The 22,448-nt window shown below is 35.8% G+C and overlaps 2 protein-coding genes across 2 annotated transcripts in view; one reads left to right on the top strand and one right to left on the bottom strand.

Moving 5' to 3' along the window:
* Positions 1-8,875, top strand: part of Dhc16F (Dynein heavy chain at 16F) — a 59,564-nt gene extending 50,689 nt beyond the window's left edge. The window contains exons 30-34 of the mRNA XM_075301270.1: positions 1,151-1,708; positions 1,766-1,959; positions 6,783-7,851; positions 7,912-8,382; positions 8,450-8,875. Of these exons, the coding sequence (XP_075157385.1) occupies positions 1,151-1,708; positions 1,766-1,959; positions 6,783-7,851; positions 7,912-8,382; positions 8,450-8,806 (2,649 nt within the window). The 3' untranslated portion in view covers positions 8,807-8,875. The remainder of the gene's footprint in view (positions 1-1,150; positions 1,709-1,765; positions 1,960-6,782; positions 7,852-7,911; positions 8,383-8,449) is intronic.
* Positions 8,809-19,941, bottom strand: LOC142230628 (solute carrier family 53 member 1-like). Its single transcript, XM_075301269.1, has 7 exons — positions 19,826-19,941; positions 19,334-19,759; positions 18,999-19,260; positions 18,570-18,940; positions 13,738-14,080; positions 13,019-13,319; positions 8,809-9,121 (listed from the first exon to the last, which is right to left on the bottom strand). The coding sequence occupies exons 1-7, from the start codon at positions 19,892-19,894 to the stop codon at positions 8,926-8,928; spliced, it is 1,968 nt and encodes a 655-aa protein (XP_075157384.1). The 5' UTR covers positions 19,895-19,941; the 3' UTR covers positions 8,809-8,925.
* Positions 19,942-22,448: the final 2,507 nt, after the last annotated feature.

Raw genomic sequence — 22,448 nt, forward strand, 5'->3', positions numbered from 1 at the left:
CATTTGGATTGAGTACTCAAACAGACTCCCCAATTCGTCTACAAATTTGTCGTGGCCGACGTGTGAATAATGGATACGGTAAAGACGATGCTTACCTCCGCGTGTAGACATTTAAGACACTGAAGTCTTAATAGTTGTCCTTGGAATTTGCTCGGCGCAATAACTCTTCACTCCATTAGGTTAAAGTGGCAGTCCGTTTTGATTCAGGCTCACTTAAATATTCAGTCCCTCCATGAATCACACCTCGGGCGGGACGAAGCATTGGGTCTTCATTTATAAGTCCAGGCGGGTGTCCTGCACAAATTGTTTAACTAAGAAATCGTAGTAGAGAAATTGGAAACCCCAAAGTAGGGAATCTATCCTATATTCCCCATATCTGGTCAGCATTAATCTAATAATCTTAAAATCCAGCCTTTTCCATAGGGAGTATCTGAAATAAATTAAGTAAAAACCCTCATATTTCCATGTGTTCATGGCTACCCTAATTGTGACGAAATCAGCTTAAGCATCCATCGTTCATGACCAACAAGTCGTATTTTATAGAGGCTCTATATCAGGCTACGCAACAACCAGGTCTCATCTAAAATCTACATCCGAAGACGTGAAAGAGTTAAATTTTTTTCGCTGACGATAGTTCCAGAGGAGTAAACAGCCAATTCTAACTCCAAAATGGCTCCGAGATAAGTGTTTAAACCATCATATCCTGTACTTGGTTTCCAGGGAAAACAAGTCGTATTCTCACAATTTCTATCAAAATATAGGCTCTATATCAGGCATTGTCTCAGACAGGTCTCAACGGGATCTATTGAAGTTCTATCGCCGAAAACAAGATTAGTTTAATGTTGTATTTGAACTAGAGGAACATGATTTCCTTCGGCAAGTTTAATATACGGCAATCGCATGTGTTTCAATCCCTACTTGATAGAAATCGGCAACTGTGTAGAAAACATTCGACTATAATCAAGGACCAGAAGGTGCATGTTCACTTACGAAACCAAACCTACTCGGCTCAGCGCCAAATTTTCTCCAAAAGAGAGTAGAGATACTCCAATTTTCTTGTTAAAACCTATCATGAAAATGTTATATAGAATTGATATGATCTTGAAAATTGTGAAAATACTTCTTTAATTAACCTTTTTTAATTTTCCAGGAAACTTCACTGATCATAGCTACCCGTTTGGTGGACACCGAAGAAACGGAAAAAGTTATTACAGCGACCCGAGAGAAATATCGTAATTTAGCCTCCCGCGGAGCTATTCTCTATTTTGTCATAGCCAGTCTTGCTGAAATTGATCCAATGTATCAGTATAGCTTAAAATATTTCTCTCAAGTATTTTGCTCGGTAATACGAATAGAACATCCAAAAATGGATACGGAAGAGCGAATAGCTCAACTAAAATTGGATGAATTAAAAGCGTTGTATGACAATGTTTCACGAGGTCTTTTTGAAAATCATAAACTTATCTATAGTTTCCTACTCTCACAAGCCATAGAGAGACAAGAGGGACGAGTAAGTTCTCAGGAATTCAATTTTCTTACACGTGGTGTTGTGGGTAATGTTCCAGAGAAAATCAAACCAGCTCATTTAAAACTCAGCGATTTTGAATGGGAAGTGTGTTTGTATTTAGAAGAAAATTTCCCTGCTTTTCGGGAATTCACGGAGAGATTAGATGATCCGTTCTATTTAGAAATTGATGACAATCGAGAGGTAGGTACTATATATATGTTTGATGGGATTTTTATTTATATGCGTTTTTATTATCAGATCTTTAATTTCGCTGGATCCAAGACTGTGCCAAAGGACTATTGGAATAACCGTTTGACCAACTTCCAAAAGCTGATGTTCATTAGAGTTTTTCGTAAAGAACGATTCCTTCTAAATGTCGTCGTATACTTGAGGGTTACCATTGGCCGTCATTTTACAGAAGTCTCTGCCGAAGGAAGCCAACTTAAGGTTGTGTAAGTACTTACTGGGGACATGAATGTGCTTGTAGAAATTTCCTTAAAACAAACCAGTTTATATATATACTCTGCCCAGAATCCAGAGTTGATATTTCAGTTGAACATTGGAGTATGTCATCTTTGTTGGATTTTTATGTAACTACACCGGTGACTTTTCGTTTAAGGCAATGGGTCTCCATCCTGTGAAACGGTTACGATGGAACCTCTATTCTTAAAAACATGTAGACATCCGTATGTAGGCCATCTTTTCATCCTAGAGCATAGTATACATCCAAATTCTTCCAAGTATACTTTTCAAGTAAAAATTTCCCGTTTTTGTAATGCCACAAGTGGTGAAATTCTCTCTTATCCGATTCTTAATTAACCATACCACGGTGCCTGCCTTTCGAATCTTGGTCTTTCTCTGTTATATGTGCCGTTCGTACTTTACTAGTACAATTTCTAAAGTGGCTGTCTGTTGTTACCCACACCCAGAAATGTAACAAACCCATTAACACAGAATAAGGTGTGGATCAAGGTGGAGTACTTCCCCCTCGTATTCATCTGGTGTTTAGGCTCTGAATAGGCAACGAATAATAGTTTCATACTGACAAGACGGTATTTTGAGATATAATGGCCTACCTACCTATACTTGGACACTTAGGTTAGGTTAGGTGGCAGCCCGATGTATCAGGCTCACTTAGACTATTCAGTCCAGTGTGATACCACATTGGTGAACTTCTCTCTTATAACTGAGTGCTGCCCGATTCCATGTTAAACTCAATGACAAGGGACCTGCTTTTTATAGCCGAGTCTGAACGGTGTTCCACATTACAGTGAAACCACTTAGAGAAGCTTTGAAACCCTCAGAAATGTCACCAGCATTACTGAGGTGGGATAATCCACCGCTGAAAAACGTTTTGGTGTTCGGTCGAAGCAGGAATCGAACCCACGACCTTGTGTATGCAAGGCGGGCATGCTAACCGTTGCACCACGGTGGCTGGACAGTTAGTTGCGAAGGGTATATCAGCGTTCTACCACCGAGTCAACAGCAAACTTGTTCACGCCGAGGACTAGAAAGGTGAAGAGGAAACCACCTATGTAGGAATATCTACATTAAAAAATTCCAAGAAGCGGATACGAGATTTGAAGTCGTTAGCTAATATAACGTAAGGCAAAAATTGCTCGACTATCCTAAGTACTTATAAGTCCCATCGTCGACTTTATTTCGACTCCCATTAACTCTCACGGCCAAGATCTCCTAACGCTGCAGAATGTTCTGTCCTGTTATAACTCAAGAACCCCGGGAGTGTATCTGCAGCATGAGTCCAATATATTGTAGGTTAGAGATGGATGTACTCCACACCATATCCATTGTGATACCATAGATGGTGGATTTCTCTTTTATCATTGAGATTGATTTAGTCCGAAAGAGATATCAATAAGATCGCACTTCGGTTTTCTATGTGCCATATCCAGATAACCCAGCAAAATATAGTGACAATTGTCTGATATTGGTGGACTGACAATTGAAGGTCCGTGAGTGAAATCAATGAAGAGATTTAAGCGTTATCCGAAAGAGGGAATTCCTGCCTCGTTATAGCTATAGAAAATTAAAACGATCACAGGATAGTCAACATGATTAACATCGTGAAGGTGACTAAAATCATGAGTGTTCACAAAACGATTCTAATTCATTTTCTACTTAGCCATCTCGTTGAGAAATTTGCGAAAGTCTAAAACTGAAGAAGATTAAAACGATCACAGGATAGTGAATATGATCGTTCCCAGTCTTACTGGCTCATCCGCATTAGATTTCCTGTGAATATTAACCTGCTCAGCCATGTAGTTGAGAAATTTGTCTATGTTCATTGAGCGAAATTTTATTCCTATAGAAAATTTTATCAAAATTTTATTTCTATAGAAAATTTTGTCAATATTTTATTTCTATAGAAAATTTTGTCAATAATTTTTTTCTATAGAAAATTTTGTCAATATTTTATTTCTATAGAAAATTTTTTCAAAATTTTATTTCATTGTTGTTTTTTTGATTTCAGCTTAAAACCATGCATTGACTAAACTACAAGTGTAGCTTAACCAACAGGGGAAAAGAATGTTTGTCAAATTTATTAGGGCAAAGCCCTATAGACTGCAAGATGGTTGGATGGACGCACGTTTCGGAATTACCACATTCCTCATCAGCATCCTCTACTTGCAGCAAAACTATCAACCAATTATCAGAATAAATTCAGGCAGTTCATTAACCCAACAATGAACCACACTTGAACCTTCCGAAAAAAGGTTTTACATGATAGCCGGCTTATGCCGAAAATTTTATATCTATAGAAAATTTTGTCAAAATTTTATTTGTATAGAAAAATGTTCAAAATTTTATTTCTATAGAAAATTTTGTCATCATTTTATTACTATAGAAAATTTTGTCAAAATTTTATTTCTATTGAAAATTTGTCAAAATTTTATTTCTATAGAACATTTTGTCGAAATTTAATTTCTATAGAAAATTTTGTCAAAATTCTATTTCTATAGAAATTTTTGTAAAATTGTATTTCTATAGAAAATTTTCTCAAAATTTTATTTCTATAGAAAATTTTCTCAAAATTTTATTTCTATAGAAAATTTTCTCAAAATTTTATTTCTATAGAAAAATTTGTCACAATTTTATTTCTAAATTTTGTAAAAATTGTATTTCTATTGAAAATTTTGTGAAAATTTTATTTCTATAGAAAATTTTGTCAAAATTTTATTTCTATAGAAAATATAGAAAAATTTGTAAAAATTTTATTTCTATAGAAAATTTTGTCAAAATTTTATTCGTATAGAAAATTTTGTCAATATTTTATTTCTATAGAAAATTTTGTCAAAATTTTATTTCTATAGAAAATTTTCTCAAAATTTTATTTCTATAGAAAATTTTCTCAAAATTTTACTTGTATAGAAAATTTTGTCGAAATTTTATTTCTATAGAAAATTTTGTCATAATTTTATTACTATAGCAAATTTTGTCAAAATTTTATTTCTATTGAAAATTTTGTAAAAATTTTATTTCTATAGAAAATTTTGTCAAAATTTTATTTCTATCGAAAATTTTGTCAACATTTTATTTCTATAGAACATTTTGCAAAATTTTATTTCTACTGAAAATTTGTCAAAATTTTCTATAGAAAATTTTCTCAAAATTTTATTTCTGTATTTTATTTCTATAGAAAATTTTGTCAAAATTTTATTTCTGTAGAAAATTTTGTCAAAATTTTATTTCTACAGAAAATTTCGTCAACATTTTATTTCTATAGAAAATTTCGTCAAAATTTTATTTCTATTGAAAATTTGTCAAAATTTTATTTCTATAGAAAATTTTCTCAAAATTTTATTTCTATAGAAAATTTTCTCAAAATTTTATTTCTGTATTTTATTTCTATAGAAAATTTTGTCACAATTTTATTTCTATAGAAAATTCTGTAAACTTTTATTTCTATAGAAAATTTGTCAAAATTTTATTTCTATAGAAATTTTTGTAAACTTTTATTTCTATAGAAAATTTGTCAAAATTTTATTTCTATAGAAAATTTTGTCAAAATTTCATTTCTATAGAAAATTTTGTCAAAATTTTATTTCTATAGAAAATTTTGTCAAAATTTTTATTCGTATAGAAAATTTTGTCAATATTTTATTTCTATAGAAAATTTTGTCAAAATTTTATTTCTACAGAAAATTTTGTCAAAATTTTATTTCTATAGAAAATTTTGTCGAAATTTTATTTCCATAGAAAATGTTGCCCAAATTTTATTTCTATAGAAAATTTTCTCAAAATAGTATTTCTATAAAAAATTTTATTTCTTTAGAAAATGTTCTCAAAATTTTATCTCTATAGAAAATTTTGTCAAAATTGTATTTCTATAGAAAACTTTCTCAAAATTTTATTTCTGTAGAAAATTTTCTCAAAAGTTTATCTCTATAGAAAATTTTGTCAAAATTTTATTTCTATAGAAAATGTTGTCAAAATTTTATTTCTATAGAAAATTTTGTCAAAATTTTAATTGTATAAAAAATTTTCTCAAAATTTTATTTCTTTAGAAAATGTTCTCAAAATTTTATCTCTATAGAAAATTTTGTCAATTTTTTTTCTATAGAAAATTTTGTCAAAATGTTATTTCTACAGAAAATTTTGTGAAAATTTTATTTCTATAGAAAGTTTTGTCAAAATTTTATTTCTGTAGAAAATTTTGTCAAAATTTTATTTCTATAGAAAATTTTGTCAAAATTTTAATTGTATAGAAAAGTTTGTCAAAATTTTATTTCTGTAGAAAATTTTGTCTAAAAGATTATTTCTGTAGATTTTTTTTTCAAAATTTTATTTCTCTAGAAAATTTTGTGAAAATTTTATTTCTATAGAAAATTTGTCAAAATTTTATTTCTATAGAAAATTTGTCAAAATTTTATTTCTATAGAAATTTTGTCAAAATTTTATATCTATGGAACATTTTGTCGAAATTTTATTTCTATAGGAAATTTTCTCAAAATTTTATTTCTATCGAAAATTTTGTCAAAATTTTTTTTGTATAGAAAATTTTCTCAAAATTTTATTTGTATAGACAATTTTGTCAAAATTTTATTTGTATAGAAAATGTTGTCAAAATTTTATTTCTATAGAAAATTTTGTCAAAATTTTATTTCTATAGAAAATTTTGTTAAAATTTTTTTTTCTAGAAAATTTTGTCGCAATTTTATTTCTATAGTACATCTTGGTGGGAGAGGAATTTACATTGATTATTAAACCTTACTTTTCAGTCGTTTATATTAAAATTCATTTCTCTCTTCTTCAGATTCCTCGATACATCGAATGTTACTCCATTGGTCTTTGTCTTATCCAGTGGTTCAGATCCAATGGCCAATTTTCTACGCTTTGCCGATGAAATGAAATATACGGAGAAATTTTATTCAATCTCCCTGGGTCAAGGCCAAGGACCAATAGCAGAAGCCCTAATTGAAAAGAGTTTACGTTTAGGTCACTGGGTGTTCTTGCAAAATTGTCATTTGGCCACATCGTGGATGGGTCAAATGGAAACAATTGTTCGCAATATAACACTGGGAGAAATTAAAGCTCATCCTGATTTCCGACTATTTCTTTCATCAATGCCACAGAAAAGTTTTCCCATTAGCGTTCTGCAGAACTCTGTTAAAGTTACCAATGAACCACCTAAAGGAATTAAAGCTAATGTCTTGGGTGCTTTGGGTGACATTAATGCCGATTTCTTTGAGCAACATGTGTTACAGGAGAAATGGCGTGCCATTGTTTTTGGGTTATGTGTATTCCATGCTGTTCTCTTGGAGAGACGTAAATTTGGAGCTTTAGGATGGAATATCACCTATGAATTCAACGAGAGTGATCGTGAGTGTGGTCTCAAGACCTTGGATTTCTTTATAAGCCGCGAAGTGGTAGAGAAAATTCCCTGGGAAGCTATCTATTACATCAATGGAGAAATAACCTGGGGCGGTCGGGTAACTGATTCTTGGGATCAGCGATGTCTTCGAACGATATTGAAAATATTCACTTTTGAAAAAATTCTTGATGAAGACTATAAATATTGCCGTGGAGATCCCTATTACCATGATCCTAGAAAATCGACAATTCAGGAGTATAAAGAATATGTACAACATTTTCCTACCTTAGAAGATCCAGAAATCTTTGGCATGAATGAGAATGCCAATTTGGTGTTTCAAACCAAAGAGACTAACTTTTTTATTAGCACATTACTGGAAGGACAACCTAGATCATCGGCCGATGAAGGCCAAGCTCAAGAGAATGATTTATGTTTGGAAATAATTGGAAAAATTCAGGATGTTTTAATGAAGAAAATATCCAAGGAAGCCCTACACCCATCACTGATGACGGTAAGGTAAAAAGTCTATGAGATAATATTGATTTCAGGATGTTTTTCTCTTCCCATTTAGGTTGATTCCAAAGGTCAATTACCTTCTCTAACTACGGTTCTGGTACAGGAAGTTGATCGCTATAACATATCTTTGCATGTAATCCATGACAGCCTAGTGAATTTAGGCAAAGCCATTAAAGGTCTAGTGGTAATGTCTGATGAATTGGAGGAAGTCTTTAAATCGCTACTAGCCAATATTGTACCAAAACTATGGGAGAAAAAGAGTTTCTTATCCATAAAACCCTTACCCAGTTATATAGCCGACTTCCAGAGGCGTTTGGACTTTATACAGAATTGGGTTTATGCTGGTAATCCGAAATCCTTTTGGTTAAGTGGTTTCTATTTTCCACAATCCTTTCTTACTGGTGTATTACAAACCCATGCTCGTAAAAGAGTATTGCCCATAGATGCTTTGAAAATTGATTTTAAGGTTATGGAAAGGTTATTGGTACAACAAGAATTCTTCGAAAGAAGGGCCAATGGAAAAGAGGTATGGGGCCTGAAGAAGCATTAAACTCATTATATATTCTGGATAATATATTTCTCTCTCTCTCTAGGTTGATGATCTATATGGCGATCTACCAGAATCTTCTGAAGCTGGTGTCAATGTCCATGGTCTTTTTGTAGAAGCTGCTCAATGGAATAGAAATCGTGGAGGTCTTTGTGATGCCCAAATTGGTGAATTGTATTCACGTATGCCCACCATACGTTTTATACCATGTTTAAAATTGTATCGTGGTAATCGATATGAGGCACCCCTCTATAAAACTCAAGCCCGTTCGGGTGTCCTTTCGACCACAGGTCATTCAACGAATTTCATACTTTCCATTCTTTTGGAAAGTTCTTTGCCACCTGACTTCTGGATTTTAAGAGGCACAGCCCTGGTATCAGCGGTTGCCGACAATATATCTTAATATGTGATATTTCATTTATAGTTTATTATAATAATAATTTGTTTTTAAATAAATTTTATTAAAATTGTATTTTTCTAGTTTAAACATTTGATTCATCTGTCTTCACGACTAGGATGCCTTTAGTCTTCCATGTCATCATCTTCGAAACGAATTTTCTTACGATTTCGTACACCATCTTCTTCGTCCATCATTCTCTCAAGAATTGAACTTTTTTCATCCTCTATGGGACCTATAAAGATATCACGCACAGCTCGGAATTGTCCAACATTGAAGAGGTGTTCATTTTCCAGACGGATGTAGTTCCAAAGATATCGTCTGTCAATAAAGAGAATATAAGAGGCATTTACGGTAGGAAAGAGATAGGAGTAAAGATTAGCAGTAAAGAAAAAAAGTAAAACGGATACAAAGCTCCGGAAAAATGGATAACGCAATTAAACCGATGATCGATTTAAGATTAACTTATCCTTAAAAAATTATATCTGATAATCATATTTCCCTCATAGAAATTAAACGATCGCCATAATGGTTTAGATTGCGTTTGATTGGGTTAAAAAGAGGATCCCGGGTTCCCTTTGCAATGTCTTCCTTAAATTATCAATTTGATAACCATATTTCTCTCACGCAGAAAAAATGTTCACGAAAATTTTTCCAATTAAAGTCTTATTTAAATTTTAAAAAATATTCAATTAAAAATTTAATTGATTCAACAAATTTTTAAATTGAAACAAAAATCAATCACAAAAATTAATAGTATCAATTAATTTTTTAATTGATACTATCATTTCTGTGATTGAAGACATTTCAATTAAAAAATTAATTGGATCAATTAATTTCGTGATTGAATAATAGAATTTTTTTGTGTGCATAGGAGTTAAAAGATTATCATAATTATTTAAGTTACGATGAAAAGAGGATCCAGTTTTCCTTGTGTCATGTCGCCAGCAAGTTCAAAGTAACTACTTCTTAAGAAGCAGAACATCCTTGATACTTCGATCTGATAACTACATAATCCTCAGTTCTTCGCATAGTTGCACAGCTACTCTCTGGCCTTGGCTCTTTCACAGAGTGGCCTCCTTGAATTTGTTCTTGTAGTCGCTGTATTTAACAAATTTTTGAAATCGCGGCAGATTTATGCAATTTTAGTGTCAGGTTTATCGGGTTCGCAGGACATGTGAAGAGGTGCCTCAATCACTGCCACATTTCGCGTATACATTTTAAATGACCATGTTCAGAATTGAGAGGTAACTGCATAGGTACCTTAGACCCACTTTGGTACAATGGTTAGCGTGCTCGTCTTCCACACTAAGGGTCGGTTCCTGCTTCGACCGAACACCAAAAAGTTTTCAGCGGTAATGCCGTTCGGACTCGGCTATAAAAAGGAGGTCCCTTGTCATTGAGCTTAACATGGAAACGGGCAGCAACTGTGATAAGAGAGAAGTTCACCGCTGTGGTATCGCAATGGACTGAATAGTCTAAGTGAGCCTGATACATCGGGCTGCCACCTAACCTATCACATTGGACTGAATAGTCTAAGTGAGCCTGAAATATCGGGCTGTCACCATACCTAACCTAGGAAACTGCTTAAGAACCTGAAGATTCCAGGTTGTAATTGTGACAGCACATATCTGATCTCTCCATGAAGGCGTCTCTTATCGTCGCTTTCGGATCTTGCTCCCACTACAACCAATAGAAACAAAATTTCCTTCCATCTCGTGATATTGTTGATACATTTAACACATACTCATGTATGAGTCCTTTCTCTCGTCCAATCACACCTTCAAACCATCGGTGTAACAATTATTTACCTCTCAGAACTGTTCGAGTTTCCCAACCTTCCAACGTCACCTTTTTGGCGTCAGGAACACACACCTACAAGATGATACCGTCTATGGAATCATATTCCATTAAAATCTTCAACATACATACTTAAGTTCACTAATCATAACCGATTTCAAGGGAGATTCTGCAACAAATCCATCCATTCGTGTAAAGGTGAATCGTATAGTCCATGTATTTTTGCTACCAAGAACGTTGAGATACTACACCTCCAGAAACATGTGGAAAATTTTTAAACTTGGAATCGGTCAAGATAATCTCCCTTCTCACCAGTACCCAAGATTCAGAAGGTTCTACACCCCTTAAACCTGGTGGAATATTGTCATAAGAACGACTTTTCATGTCCTTAATGCATATGTCATATTAATACGGAGTTTTAAAGGGTGATACGGTCAAAATTTGGTCAATGTAAACTTGACGTATTTCTTTCAATTTTGCATTTAAAAAACCTGAACACCCCTCATTTTGAAGGTGTGTGTGTATTCTACACACACACACCTCCTCCTATTTTGATTTTGGAATTCACTCTTCAGTTGTCAAAATGCCGTCCAAGCAAGAAGAGCAGCGTATCAAAATTTTGCTCGCGCATCGCGAAAATCCGAACTACTCGCACGCGAAGCTGGCAAAATCGCTAAAAGTTGCCAAATCAACCGTTACAAATGTAATTAAAGTGTTTGGGGAACGTTTGTCGACAGCCAGGAAGTCTGGATCGGGGGGAAATTGAAAACCGGTAGCCGCTGAGACGACAAAGAGAGTTGCCGGTAGTTTCAAGCGAAACCCTAACCTCTCTCTCCGAGATGCCGCAAATAAGCTGGGTGTATCGTCTACAACCGTGCATCGAGCCAAAAAACGAGCCGGACTATCGACTTACAAGAAGGTAGTGACTCCAAATCGCGATGATAAACAAAATACGACGACCAAAGCGCGATCCCGGAGGCTGTACACGATGATGCTGAAGAAGTTTGACTGCGTGGTAATGGACGACGAAACCTACGTCAAAGCCGACTACAAGCAGCTTCCGGGACAGGAGTTTTATACGGCAAAAGGAAGTGGAAAGGTAGCAGATATTTTCAAGCACATAAAACTGTCAAAGTTCGCAAAGAAATATCTTGTTTGGCAAGCCATCTGTACCTGTGGCTTGAAAAGCAGCATTTTCATAGCTTCCGGGACTGTCAACCAAGAAATTTACGTGAAAGAGTGTTTGAATAAACGTCTGCTGCCTTTCCTGAAGAAACACGGTTGTTCCGTACTGTTTTGGTCGGATTTGGCATCTTGCCATTACGGTAAAAAGGCCATGGAGTGGTACGCCGCCAACAACGTGCAGGTGGTTCCCAAGGACAAGAACCCTCCCAACACGCCAGAGCTCCGCCCAATTGAGAAATACTGGGCTATTGTCAAGCGGAACCTAAAGAAGACTAAAAAAAACTGCTAAGGCAGTTCAAGGCAAACTGGCTTTCTGCGGCGAAAAAGGTGGACAAGGTGGCTGTACAAAATCTGATGGCAGGTGTCAAGCGTGAGGCCCGGCAATTCGGATTTGGAAAAGCGAAAGCCTAACTGAATATTTTTCCTGAATTTTATACTAATTGATATTGAACAAGAAATTTAATTTAATTTTTTAAATAAACGATTTCACCGATTTACACGCGTTTTCCCTTGACCAAATTTTGACCGTATCACCCTTTAACTGTCAACATCGTGACGTTTGATTTTTCGATACAATCTTCAACACAATCAGCGACGTCTCTCTTTGAGGGCATTGCCAATACTTCCCCACAGGCGATTGTACAATCATTTGAACCAATAGTTCAATCACCAGACCTATTGTAAAATCATCATTCCGCATCCAAAGCCAGGCAAAGATTCGAGTAATTGTAAATCGTACAAACCTATTGCCCAACTCTCACAATATCTGCCTGTTTCTATATGTCGAACGAGCTCTATCGATCGACAGAAATGAAAACAAACAGCAGAATTCATAACCAAAAATCAGCTGTTTCTATGCATTTCAGTCGATCGATAGAGCACGTTCGACATATAGAAACAGGCAGATATTGTGAGAGTTGGACAATAGGTTTGTACGATTTACAATTACTCGAATCTTTGCCTGGCTTTGGATGCGGAATGATGATTTTACAATCGGTCTGGTGATTGAACTATTGGTTCAAATGATTGTACAATCGCCTGTGGGGAAGTATTGGCAATGCCCTCAAAGAGAGACGTCGCTGATTGTATTGAAGATTATATTGTATTGGCACATAAAATGCCAACTCATCAAATGTTATTTCGCCGATTTGCAACAAAAATGCAGAGGTACATGGATGGTTTCATACGTACCTACTACAACTACAACTACTACATCCTAATTACGATACTTACCTAAATATCTCCATAATTCCCGCCAATGTATCCATAATATAGCCGGATACACTCCATCGCACAGTCATAAACATTGAAATAACCCAAAAGAAACGTAAAATTAAATTCTCCACAATGACGAAATAATAAAATTTAGCTGGATATATAATTTGATCACGCAAAAAGATATTCTTGCCGGAAAATTTTTCAAATAAACTAAAATCACGTAAAATATCCCAACTATAACAATACAAAGTTTGAACCAAGGCAGCAAAGATGTAACACCAAACAAATGGATTTTCAAAGAAATAAACATAATCATCTGAAAGCAAAAATATTAAATAATGATTGTAACAATTTAAAAATGTACGGGCTGCCGAAAAGCATATATGTAGAATATCGTTGTTCACGTACATTCATAGAAAAATACATTTTCTTTCGGCTTGGAATGTCCACTGAAAAAAGAGTTTTCTGAAAAACGACATTTTAGATAAACGCAATTTTCTTTTGACGCTAAAAATTTTCCAAAATATCAAAAAATTTCTTTAAAAGCAATTAGAAAAGATTAGTGACAATCGTTGCATCGCTTGTCATAAATTCGGGTTTATTTTCTCTTAAAGAAATTTTAATTGTCTAAAATTTCGAAACTATTTTTTCTTTGGTTGTAGTTTTGGAATTTCTGGTTCACATAACATAGCTCGATTCTGACTGAACAAAACTTAACGATCACCCCAACTTACCTTTATAATAGGCCATTAATGTGGCAAATAATACCGTTGGAAATGTGGCAAAATATTTTCCAGCATTCACTAAAAATGGATGTACCAATTTAGTATCATGATAGCGCCTCATCGATTGAGCAAATCGAAACCATGCCGGTAAGCATCGTATAATGGCGTTTCCCAAATAATCTCTTTCAAGACATTTGCTTGCATCAAAATTGCTATTCCATTTCGGATTGGAAATATAGAAGCAAAGCATATATTTAAAATCAATCAAAGAGGATACCAATGAATTTAATTGATCCCCAAACCAAAAGTCTGCAAAACCCACATGGAAAAATGGGGCTCCAACCACGCGACCCTATAGAATGGATAAGAATTAAAAAATATTAGCTACCCTGAGATAAATATTGAACTAAGAGGAAAGCTTATTCAAACTAAAATTGAGGGCAAATAATTTACAAAGTATTGACTTTAAAAAATTGTTTCATTACATTTTGAACACGAATCTTTGGAAGCTTTGCTTTTCTCCATTATAGTCGTATGTCTTTGAAATAAGTCTGATTTTAATTAAAATAAAGAAAAACACTTTGATTTATAGAAATAATATTGAACTGAAATATACACGATGACTAGCTGGAATACCGCAAGTGGCTACCATTAGAGCCCTCCAGCGTTTAAATGTGAATAAATGTTCGTGTTCAAAATGTAGACAAAAACAATACGGTAACAATACTAGAAATGATACCAAAAATTAAGGCCAGATTTGATCGAAATCCACGGCGCAATGGTAGAAAATATACTCTTGGGCTGGACATACCTCGATAACGGATGCAGCAACCCAGCAAAAAAAAGCGTAGCCAAAAAAAAAATAATGAAAATGTTCTTTTTGGATCCGGAAGTGGTGCAAAATTGACGCAGAAGGGATGAATTTAACATGGGCTTGTCATAGGACGGATGTCCACCATTTCAACAGCCGTTGCACTGAATTTGCATCACTTCTTTAGGTGTGATCCGAATTCAATGTTTTGGATGTAAATTAAAAAATTCTGTGATATTTTGTCAAATAATTTTTATAATTTTTTATACCCTAAACCACAGGGTCAGGGTATAATAAGTTTGATCGGCCAAAAAATGTGCCTACCAGAAATATTGATTTTAGACCCCATAAAATATATACCGATCGACTCAGAATCACCTCCTGAGTCCATCTAGCGCTTGGTGTCCGTCCGTCCGTCCGTCTGTCCATGTATTTGTTGTTCACAGGATTCCGGTCGCAATTATTAACCGATTGTGATGAAATTTGGTACAGGGTGGTTTTTGGGCACAAGGTTAGGTTAGGTTAGGTTAGGTGGCAGCCCGATGTATCAGGCTCACTTAGACTATTCAGTCCATTGTGATACCACATTGGTGAACTTCTCTTATCACTGAGTGCTGCCCGATTCCATGTTAAGCTCAATGACAAGGGACCCCCTTTTTATAGCCGAGTCCGAACGGTGTTCCACATTGCAGTGAAACCACTTAGAGAAGCTTTGAAACCCTCAGAAATGTCACCAACATTACTGAGGTGGGATAATCCACCGCTGAAAAACTTTTTTTGGTGTTTGGTCGAAGCAGGAATCGAACCCACGACCATGTGTATGCAATGCGGGCATGCTAACCATTGCACCACGGTGGCTCCCTTTTGGGCACAAGGACGAACGCTATTGAATTTGGAAGAAATCGGATCAAATTTAGATATAGCTCCCATATATATGTATCGCCCGATTTCGACAAATGGGGTCACGTTGCGCTTTTTTTCAAACGGTTCATCACCAAATTTGGCAAAAGGTAATCTTTTCCATCGCCCTTCAAGTCTGCAAAATTTCATCCAAATCGGTTCAGATTTAGATATAGCTCTCATATATATGTATCGCCCGATTTTCACAAATTTGGCCACAAAACCTTTATTTATCAACCGATCCTACTCAAAGTTGGCTAAATATAATCTTCTATAGCACTAACTATATGTGCAAAAAATCATCGAAATCGGTTCAGATTTAGCTATAGCTCCCATATATATGTACCGCCCGATTTTTCTAAATTTGGCCATAAAACCCTTATTTATCAACCGATCTTACCCAAATTTGGCTAAATGTTAGTCTTCTATAGCATTAACTATATGTGCAAAAAATCATCGAAATCGGTTCAGATTTAGATATAGCTCCCATATATGTATAGCCCGATTTTCCCAAATTTGGCCATAGAACCCTTATTTATTAACCGATCTTACTAAAAGTTGGCTAGATCCAGTCCTCTATAGTACTAACTATATGTGCAAAATTTCATCGAAATCGGTTCAGATGTAGATATAGCTCCCATATATGTATCACCCGATTTTGAAAAATTCGCCCCTAATAACTTTATGTTTGACCATACAGGCCTCATTTCTTAACTGATCTTACTCAAATCTTGCACAAGGTAACCTTTTGCGGTATTAATCAAACCCGCAAAATATTATGCAAATTGGTTCAGATTTAGATATAGCTTCCATATATATGTATCGCTCGATTTTCCCAAATTTGGCCATAGTACTCTTATTTACTAACCAATGTTACTCAAATTTCAAATTTTGATGTACTAGCCGATCGTACTTATACGTACTTGTAGCTCTTACATAAGAATATTGCTCGATTTTTACAAATTTGTATTTATTACCCACACTAATTTAAGGATTTTCTCTTTTTTAATAATGAGCTCAAAATTAGTGGCATACTAACTCCGTAGGTGCAGTATCAACTCAGCCAGTGTTGCTAGAGGTAGGGAAAATTCCCTATATGTAGGGTTTTTCTAATATTTAGCGTCTTGTAGGGACGTAGGGCCACAATGTAGGACAATTTCACTCAACACCACTTGTAATAATTTTTACATTTTGGTGGCTCTAGAGGAGGAAATTAGAAGCCGGCAAGGCTTGATCTTTAACAATGTGTGGTAAACTTTATTCCTGTAGAAAATTTTGTCAACATTTTATTTCTATAGAACATTTTGTCAAAATTGTATTTCTATAGAAATTTTTTTCAAAATTTTATTTCTGTGGAATTTTTTCTCAAAATGTTATTTCTGTGGAATTTTTTCTCAAAATTTTATTTCTATAGAATTTATTGTCAAAATTTTATTTCTATAGAAAAATTTCTCACAAAAATTTGTTTATAGAAACTTTTTCCAAAATTTTATTTTTATAGAGATTTAACAAAAAAGATTACTAATTTGGGTAGAATTCTGCCAACTGTGGCAACCGTGGTGGTAATACAAATTTATATTCTTAGTTATGTATGTTGCATATTCACATTTTAAGATAATAAAGTACTTAGAACCATGTTTGTTTTGCAATTTATTTTTTTTTTAAATGTAACGAAAAATATAGTAGGGAAAATTGTTTGTGAATGTATGAGAAAGTAGGGAACTTTTTTTGTCCTTGTAGGGTAAACCGAACATTTTCCCTGGCAACATTGACTATGAGCAATAGTCAGATTAACACAAAGTACCCATAGACATGTACCCCTTAATTTTCTTAAATATGCCACTGCGGCTTATCTTCCAGACCTATATGTTACCTCACAAATGCTTATGATTACTAATTCTGTAATGGTGGTTTAGGGTATGATATAGTCGGCCCCGCCCGACTTTCTACTTTATTTAATAATGGGAGCAATATCAGTGTCATACAAACTCTGTAGGTTCAGAATCAACTATAGCTCCTAATATCAGTTATTTCTGTTCAGATTGTGATAAAACTCCCATAACTATGTACCCCTTAATGTTCGTACATATGGAAATGCGGGCTATTTCCCAATTATACACCACTCATACCCCACAAACATTGTTTACTAATTCAGTAGGGGTGGTTTAGGGTATGATATAGTCGGCCCCGCCCGATTTTCTACTTTACTCACTTGTTTATAATTTTTAATGGATTCTATGTTAACGCTTGTCGGAAATATTTTCAAAAATTCAAAATTTTTTCAGATTGTATTTAGCATTTTCTTCGACAAAATTTAAATGATTTGTACCATTTTATTAATTCTTATTCTGTTTTTAACCTATTTGAAACAAAAAAAAGTTAAAATTACCCATTAAAAATATGAAAAAAACCAAGTTATAAAAAATTGAATTAAAAGAACTTCCTGGTTAGTTAAAATAAAGAAAATCATTGAGAGTGCATCTTCTGGAAGTGCTTTTAAAGTAGTGCCTTTGGAAGTACTTCCAAATTTGTTTTATGTTGAAAGATGACCTTCGATTAAAGCCAGCGAAGTTACAAAAAGTTCAAGAGCTCACCGAAGCATAAAAAATTAGATTGGAAAGATCCAAGGAATTTCTTCGCTTGCACGAAAGTGGAGCGAAGCAATTCCGAATTTGGTTTTCTCCGATTATAAGCTATTCCAAGTTAAGCATTTTGTAAACAAATAAAGTGAATATACAACTTCGATTGACCCCTAGAACTCAAGCGCGGCCTATAATAATGACGTGGGCCACCGTAACGGCCGATGGTCGTTCTCAGCTCGTATTCATTGAACGTGAGATCAAAATAAATGCTGAATATCAATCAATATCAAGAATGACTAAAAAGAAGGTTGCTCGCTTTTTGTATGACACAGTGGCCACCAAAAACTCTGGACCTCAGCCCGTTGGACTTTTGGATCTGAGGCATTTTCGAGAGTAAGGTTAGCACTAAAATATATCAAAGTGTCGATCATCTCAGGAATGGAAATGGAAAAAACTACTGCAGAGCCACTTTCGCGCTGGGACGCCACGCACTTTTAGACTACACAATAGAAAGTTTTACAAGTCTTTATGATTTTTTTTTAACTCACCGTCAATTTCAGCAACCACAATCTTCCACTCAAATGGAAAACATTGAAAGGCATCAGTAAAAATCCCAACATGAAGGTAAGCAATAAAAATGGAAACCAATAACGAGATACACCCAATTGCGGTCCATATATAAAACCCAAAACACATAATGACCATAAAACACCAAATACTCCATGCAATTCCAGTAGATGGGAATATGTTAAACGTTTTCGAGGACTGATTTCAAATATCAAAATATGATTGACACCATATTGACGCCAATGCAAGACATTGATGCCAAGAAATAATAAATATAAGACCACATAGAAAGGTCCACGAAATAGAAGTAAACCATAGATCTTATCCATAGAGGATATGGGAGGCACCAAATCTAGAGGGAAAAAATGCCATTGAATTCCTTGGAAATTCGTCAATAGCATATTACAAACCTGTTAAGAATACAGTGGTCAATAATACCACAAATGCCCCCAAGAAAAATCCCATTCGAAAAACTGTTCCCATTTCTTGAGTTTCCTCGAGTGGAGGAACACGTAAACGTTTCATAGCTTGGGCACGATCACCATTTTCCAAAAATTCGGTAACATTATTTTCTGTCTCCTCGATCATTCGATCCAAATCATTATTTTTATAGAAATAAGCGGTATCCACATGTTTGGAAAACCATTTTGCTCCAAGGTCATTATTTAGTACCTAAATAACAAAATAATTTGAGAATATACTCATTCATGTTTCCTCTGGCCAAAGACTTCGCATAGTTGCCAACCTTATCATGCTTCTTTAAAATTTTCCTAAATCCTGTATGATTTAAGACTTTGTAGTTTTGCAAGAGAACCAAACTTAAATACAATTCACTATAAGCATTACGCAATTCTTCCATTTTTGACTTTTTCCACTTTTTCGATGATCTTTTACTTGGGGCATTCGTATGAAGGCTATAACGTGACTGGGTTTGTTTCTTCAAACGAAATTCCGCTGCTATGGTATCGAGGGAAGTTGATAAAGCCTCACTACGTCTGGAGGCTTCAGCTAATTTTTCCGCATAGAATGTATTCACCTTTCGCAGTTCTTTTTCACACTCGAAAAAGAATTCCTCCTCGAAATGTGTATAGTAGACGTCGATGGTACGTTTGGAAACCATTTGGACAACTGGTGCATTTTCGATTGCATTCAAAATCATATTCTTCAAATCCTAAAACAAAACCTCATTATATAGAGAAAAGTTTTCTGTATAATGGCTATATACATATGTACTTACCACATAGGAAATATATTGTTGACGCCATTCGGGCGTCAAATGTGCTCCTAACTTTTCTGAAAATTTCATTGTTAATTGGGTTAAATGAGATTTGTGAAATTTATGAAAAATTCTGATTAATATTTCAATGCTTTCCAAATTAAGAGAGTTTCAGTTACCTTAGCAGGATATCTTGAATCCTACACTGAAAACAATATTTACATTGTATTAAAGACCTAAATTTCCACGATGTGAAAATGATCGCTGTCGATTTAGGGGTAGAAAATTTCAGATTCCCGTCGACAAAGAAGACCCTAAGTGCAGGAAGGTAATCATTAATCCTCATCTCAAGCTCCACATATACGATCAGGTGATTATCAGATGGCAGAAGAGGAGATCCTGCCACGTAAAAGATAGACTGGAGGAGGACAGTACACCGTCTTGAGGTTTATAGATATTTTTCAGCTGAATTCCACATAGGACTGTCTGCCAACCATGTAGTTCGCCAACCATCTTTTAAGTTTTTCGGGAAGTAGACTTACTCCAAATGGGGGTTTGCAGTCCTTGAGCAGGGTTTAAAGTCCTGTGTCTGCCCCGGTCCGTAGACCCGACTGTAACGAGGGGAGTAGCCCCTGGGAATCTACGTATGAAAAAGAAAAACAAATCGGGAAAAAGACAAAACAAACAAATTATTGGGTTTAGCCATTTAGGCATCAACATCCAGCTCGAACAAGCGAGCTACTGGATGTTTCCAGAGTGAAATAGGTGTCAGGTCTGTCGGATTTGCAGGACACGCGAAGAGATGCCTCGTGATTTGAGACGACTGTCCACAATTCGGGCAGACATCCTGAATTGGCGGGTTCAGAAATGAGAGTTAACTATTTAAGTACCTGAAAATCCCCGATCTTAGCTGTGATAGCACCGACCTGGTTTCTCTAGGAAGCCCTCCCTCATCGTCGTAAAATCAAACCGAATGGGCTTGCCTCTTTCGGTTGGTAGTCACCTGGATGTGGCATGGTTCGGGTGGTTTATCCCCCTGCACTTTATAAGGTGCTGTTGGGGGAGATGCTGTTCTGGTGTCTTAGAGTGACATCTAGTGGCAATCCGCACCGCAGTATTTGCACCATCTGGAGATTTCTCCACTGGGTATCGCTAATACTGGGAATCGAAACAAGCGAGCTGCCTCTACTGGATGACTCCAGAGTGAAATAGGGGTCAGGTGTGTCGGCTTTGCAGGACACGCGAAGAGATGCCTCGTGATGTGAGACGACTGTCCACAATTCGGGCATACATCCTTAATTGGCATGTTCAGAAATGAGAGGTAACTATTTCAGTACCTGGAGATCCCCGATCTTAGCTGTGATCGCACCGACCTGGTTTCTCTAGGAAGCCGTCTCTCATCGTCGTAAAATCAAACCGAATGGGCTTGCCTCTTTCGGTTGGTACTCACCTGCATGTGGCATGGTTCGGGTGGTTTATCCCCCTGCACTTTATAAGGTGCTGTTGGGTGAGATGCTGTTCTGGTGTCTTAGAGTGGCAATCCCCACTGCAGTATTTGCACCATCTGGAGATTTCTCCACTGGGTATCGCTAATACTGGGAATTTAAACAAGCGAGCTGCCTCTACTGGATGATTCCAGAGTGAAATAGGGGTCAGGTGTGTCGGCTTTGCAGGACACGCGAAGAGATGCCTCGTGATGTGAGACGACTTCCACAATTCGGGCATACATCCTTAATTGGCGTGTTCAGAAATGAGAGGTGACTATTTAAGTACCTGGAGATCCCCGATCTTAGCTGTTATAGCACCTTAATTGGCGTGTTCAGAAATGAGAGGTGACTATTTAAGTACCTGGAGATCCCCGATCTTAGCTGTAATATCACCGACCTGATTTCTCTAGGAAGCCGTCTCTCATCGTCGTAAAATCAAACCGTATGGGCTTGCCTCTTTCGGTTGGTACTCACCTGGATGTGGCATGGTTCGGGTGGTTTATCCCCCTGCACTTATAAGGTGCTGTTGGGTGAGATGCTGTTCTGGTGTCTTAGAGTGACATCTAGTGGCAATCCGCACCGCAGTATTTGCACCATCTGGAGATTTCTCCACTGGGTATCGCTAATACTGGGAATCGGAACAGGGGCTGCATAATCGATAAGGGGACGACCAATAGACTCGTAGATCCTTTGTCTTTCCCCCAGGTGCTACCAGCCAATGTTAGCTACCATTTTCACATGCTTACCAAAGAGGAACAGACTATCAAACGTCACAACAAGAACCTTGGGGTATTTACATTTGGGGATACTCTGGCCACATATGTGGATATCGAGTTCCAGAACAGTCGTCCGCATAGGTAATCAGGTGGACATATGGTGGCAATAAGGGAGCTTCAGCCACGTCGATATTAAAGAGGAGTGGGGGCAGTACACCGCCTTGAGGTAGCCTTGTTTATTTCTCCAATCTTTTTCCTTTGAATTCCACATAGGATTGTCTGCCGGCCATGTAGTTCGCCAACCATCTCTTAAGATTATTAGGAAAGTTTGTTCCATTAATATCCCCTAAGAGTGTGGTGTGGTTGTTGTTGTAACAGTTTATTGTGATTTCATCCATTTTTATGTTATACGCTTTGGTACTTCAGCTTGTGACCAGATCG

Source organism: Haematobia irritans, chromosome 3 (assembly GCF_050003625.1).
Source record: "Haematobia irritans isolate KBUSLIRL chromosome 3, ASM5000362v1, whole genome shotgun sequence".
Lineage (NCBI taxonomy): Eukaryota > Metazoa > Arthropoda > Insecta > Diptera > Muscidae > Haematobia > Haematobia irritans.

Coding starts and splice junctions, on each gene's coding strand:
- LOC142230628 (XM_075301269.1), bottom strand. CDS start 19,894: ATGAAATTTTCAGAAAAGTTAGGAGCACATTTGACGCCCGAATGGCGT. Junction 19,261..19,333: donor TTTTAAAGAAGCATGATAAG/GTTGGCAACTAT, acceptor TTTGTTATTTAG/GTACTAAATAATGACCTTGG. Junction 14,081..18,569: donor TGTGGTTGCTGAAATTGACG/GTGAGTTAAAAA, acceptor TCCATTCTATAG/GGTCGCGTGGTTGGAGCCCC.